We start from the raw sequence: 3,861 nt of genomic DNA, 5'->3' as shown, positions 1-3,861 counted from the left end.
ATTTGGAAACACCGACAATTCTGGGAAATGTAGCAGCAGGAAATGAAAGGAGGGAGGGGCCGATGGAAATGACAGGGTGCACCCCTGGCCTGGCTCCCCATCCCAAACCCTGCAGAAATTAGTGAGGTGACTGGCAGGGGCGTGAGGGGGAGGGGGACAGATCAGGAGAGTCCCCCTCCCTGGGGATGAGGGCAGGGGTGACCCATCCCCCACTCCCACTCCACACATCTCCAGAGTTCCAAATCCCTTTCCCCCTCTGTTTACTGTCCAAAGTCCCGGGCACTGGGGATGCCAGGTTCTGAGTGTTGGGACACACAGACACGCAGACACGCAGTGCTCGGGGCCCTCATATGGACCCTGCTCCGTCCCCTCCCATCGTCCAGGGCTGTCCGTGCACCCCAAGGCTCCAGGCTCTAGCTCCCTTCTTAGCCTAGGACCTGCACAACCGGGAGCCAACCTCAAGACTGTCAGCAAGTAAAAGGGGAAGAAAGTCAGGGGGACCTCAGAGTGGGGCAGAGGATGCCGGGTGGGAAGACTTCAGAGGATCAAGTTCAGATGTCAGGCCTGGGAGGGGACTGGAGAAAGTTTTCCTAGAGCCACCGATCATTTCGAAGCAGACTGGATGCCCCAGGCCGGCTCCATTCGGCTCCAGCCCCAGCCCTAACCCCCGCCTTGTCCTGGGCCCAGGTCCAGTCAGCCCTACCATGACAAATGACTATCAAGATCTTCAGCATCTGGACAGCGAGGACAATGACCATCAGCTCCGACAAGGTAAGGGGACGCCTCCTTCCGGTTCTGAAAGGTGAGCATCAGGTGGCCTTGGCCCCTTTGCCTCGGCTCCCGCTTCCTTCGGGGACCCCGGACCCTGTCTCTGGGTGTGCCCCACTCACCAGAAGCTGGTCTGAGCCGCCCTTCTTGGGGTGGGGGTGTCAGCTGTGGGGCTGGAGTCCCTTTCTTGGTGACAGGACTCCCAGGCCTCCAGAGGCCTCCGGATCCTCGCCGTGTCACCCACAGCCCAGTGGCGTGGGGGCGGGGGTGCAGATCCAGAGGTCCAGGAGTAACCGGGAAACCTCAGATCCCCCCTTCTTCCTTCTAACACCTGGAGAGCGTGTGTGAGCAGGAGTGCCGGGGTCCCTGGGACCATTGGGTCCAGGGGTCAGACTTCTGTGAGGAGGCTGTGGGACCAAGTACTCAAGGAGGGTGAGGCCCCTGGCCAACAAAGACATCCCCCTATTTCTCCTGCCAGCAGGGATGTCCTTTGGGCTGAGCAGGAGGGTCCTTGGGGATGGGTGTGGGGAAAGGCTGCCGGGGTCCTCTGCTTGGGGGGCTCTTTACTCGGTCTTCTCTCCCTGCGCGCAACCAGAAGAGTGGGGTTCGTGGGGAGAGGAATAAACCTCCTTATTCCCAGCCTTCCCGGGCTGGGGGCGCGGCCAGGGACCCCAGCCAGGCGCTCCTCCTGCTTCTCCAGCTGCAACCTGTTGGCGGGGCCGGGGTTCATTGGCGTCAGTGACACAGTTCGGCCACTAGGTGTCAGCAAAGGCTCAGGGCCCCGGCGGGCTGAGGCAGGACCAGGCTGGGTGCTCCCTCATCCTGCGGCCTCTGGCCCCTCAGGTCCCGGACCACCCAGATTTTTCTTTCTTTATTTCCTTTTTTTTTTTTTTTAAGATTTTATGTATTTATTTGACACACAGAGAGAGATCACAAGTAGGCAGAGAGGCAGGCAGAGAGAGAGAGGAGGAAGCAGGCTCCCTGCTGAGCAGAGAGCCCGATGCGGGGCTCGATCCCAGGATCCTGGGATCATGACCTGAGCCGAAGGCAGAGGCTTTAACCCACTGAGCCAACCAGGGGCCCCCGACCCAGATTTCTTTTTTTTTTTTTTAAGATTTTATTTATCCATTTGACAGAGATCACAGGTAGGCAGAGAGGCAGGCAGAGAGAGAGAGAGAAGCAGGCTCCCTGCTGAGCAGAAAGCCCGATGCGGGGCTCGATCCCAGGATCTGAGATCACGACCTGAGCCGAAGGCAGCGGCTTAACCCACTGAGCCACCCAGGCGCCCCTCGACCCAGATTTCTTAACCCATACGCTTCCTCGGAGCCCCGGAGAGGAGCCTTAGCCCGCTCTGCTCCTGCGACCCCAGAGCGGCCCAGGTGCCCCTGTGTCCCCGAGACCCTGCTGCCCTCTCTTGCTAGTGCCACGGCCCCCGCAGCCGCTGTTCCGGAGGTTCTGCTCGGGACCCTGCCTCCTCCTGCTCTCCCTGGGCCTCGGCCTCCTGCTGCTGGTGGTCGTCTGTGTCATCGGATCCCAGAGTGGGTGCCCGGGCAGGGGGCCGAGGGTGGACGGGGGTGGCAGGGGTGGGAGAGGGCAGGCTTCTGTGCTGGGGGGCGCGGGCCCCTCATTTTGGTCTCTGCACACCCTCTCCCGCCCAGACTCCAAGCTGCGGGGGGGAGCTGCAGGCCCTGAGAGAGACTTTCAGCAACTTCACGGCAACCACAGAGGTCGAGGTCAAGGCCTTGAGCAGCCAGGGTGAGGGGGCGGGGGCTGGGGCTGGGGGGCGGGCGGTGGGCGCTAGGGACGCGGGGGCGCTGAGCAGGTGTCTCCCCAGGAGGAAATGTGGGCAGGAAGATGAAGTCGCTCGAGTCCCAGCTGGAGAAGCAGCAGCAGGATCTTAGCGAAGGTCAGACACTAGAATGTGGGACTCGGGGTCCCTCGGGCCCACGCCGGGGTCTCGCGGCGCGCGCGTGAGCGACGTCGCGACCCCCGCCCTCGCTCCCCCCCAGATCACTCGGGCCTCCTGTTCCACGTGAAGCAGTTCGTGTCGGACCTGCGCAGCCTGAGCTGTCAGATGGCCGTCCTGCAGGGCAACGGTGAGGAGCGCGCGGGGGTGCCGGCGCGCTCGGCCGTCCCCCTCCCCGCGGGCCGCGCCTCAGCGCCTCCCCATTCCCCTGCTCCCCAGGCTCGGCGAGGACCTGCTGCCCCGTCAACTGGCTGGAGTACGAGGGCAGCTGCTACTGGTTCTCCCGCTCCGGGAAGCCCTGGCCGGACGCGGACCGGTACTGCCAGCTGGAGAGCGCCCACTTGGTGGTCGTCAACTCCCGGGAGGAGCAGGTGAGCGGCCCGGGGCTCGCGCTCAGGGTGGGGGTGGGGTCCGGGGAGGGCTCACCGCCCCTCCCCCTCCGCAGAAGTTTGTCCAGCACCACATGGGGCCCGTGAACACCTGGATGGGCCTCACGGACCAGAGCGGGCTCTGGAAGTGGGTGGACGGGACGGACTACGAGACGGGCTTCAAGTGAGTGTGCGCGCCCCCGGGCGCCGCGCGTCCCAGGGGCTCGGCTGGAGGGGGCCGGGGCGGGGGGGCGGTGGGGGGCGCACAGCAGCTGGTCTCCGCAGGAACTGGAGGCCTGAGCAGCCGGACGACTGGTACGGGCACGGGCTCGGGGGAGGTGAGGACTGCGCGCACTTCACCGACGACGGCCGCTGGAACGACGACGTGTGCCAGAGGCCCTACCGCTGGGTGTGCGAGACGCCGCGCGAGCCGGCCAGCTAGGAGCCGCCCCTCCCCTAATTTATTTCCTCAATGCCTCTGCCGGCCGCGTGACCCTCCTGTGTGGGGGGCCTCCTCCACCTACTTGTGGGGGGGGGGGCGATCTAGGGTTGCAAGGGAAAGGGAAAGGCGACTTCCGAGGAGCATACAGTCACCTTTGGAGGGGCGGGGAGATGGAAACTCTGTCACCAGCGGCAACCTGCTGGGTATGGCCAATCTTTTTTAGAGTAAAAAGAACAGAAATATTCTAAACGCGCCCTGAGTCGTCTGGTTATTGGGCGTTGGGAATCGGGAGTGGGCTGGTGGGTGGGAAGCCTGGG

General features: G+C 63.9%; 1 protein-coding gene across 1 annotated transcript; it reads left to right on the top strand.

Annotated features, from left to right (window-relative positions):
* Positions 1–266: 266 nt before the first annotated feature.
* LOC116856509 (asialoglycoprotein receptor 1-like) lies at positions 267–3,595 on the top strand. Its single transcript, XM_032839938.1, is given in 10 exon segments — positions 267–474; positions 688–771; positions 2,190–2,306; positions 2,427–2,440; positions 2,442–2,523; positions 2,603–2,674; positions 2,778–2,864; positions 2,954–3,105; positions 3,180–3,286; positions 3,388–3,595. Coding segments are annotated over 9 exon segments (855 nt in total). The 5' UTR covers positions 267–474; positions 688–704; the 3' UTR covers positions 3,545–3,595.
* The last annotated feature ends 266 nt before the right edge of the window (positions 3,596–3,861 follow it).

The sequence above is a fragment of the Lontra canadensis genome, unplaced genomic scaffold (genome assembly GCF_010015895.1).
Source record: "Lontra canadensis isolate GAN:19392208 unplaced genomic scaffold, GSC_riverotter_1.0 scaffold110, whole genome shotgun sequence".
NCBI lineage: Eukaryota > Metazoa > Chordata > Mammalia > Carnivora > Mustelidae > Lontra > Lontra canadensis.
The sequence above is the reverse complement of the archived record's forward strand: the minus strand, read 5'-3'. Positions and strand labels throughout refer to the sequence as shown.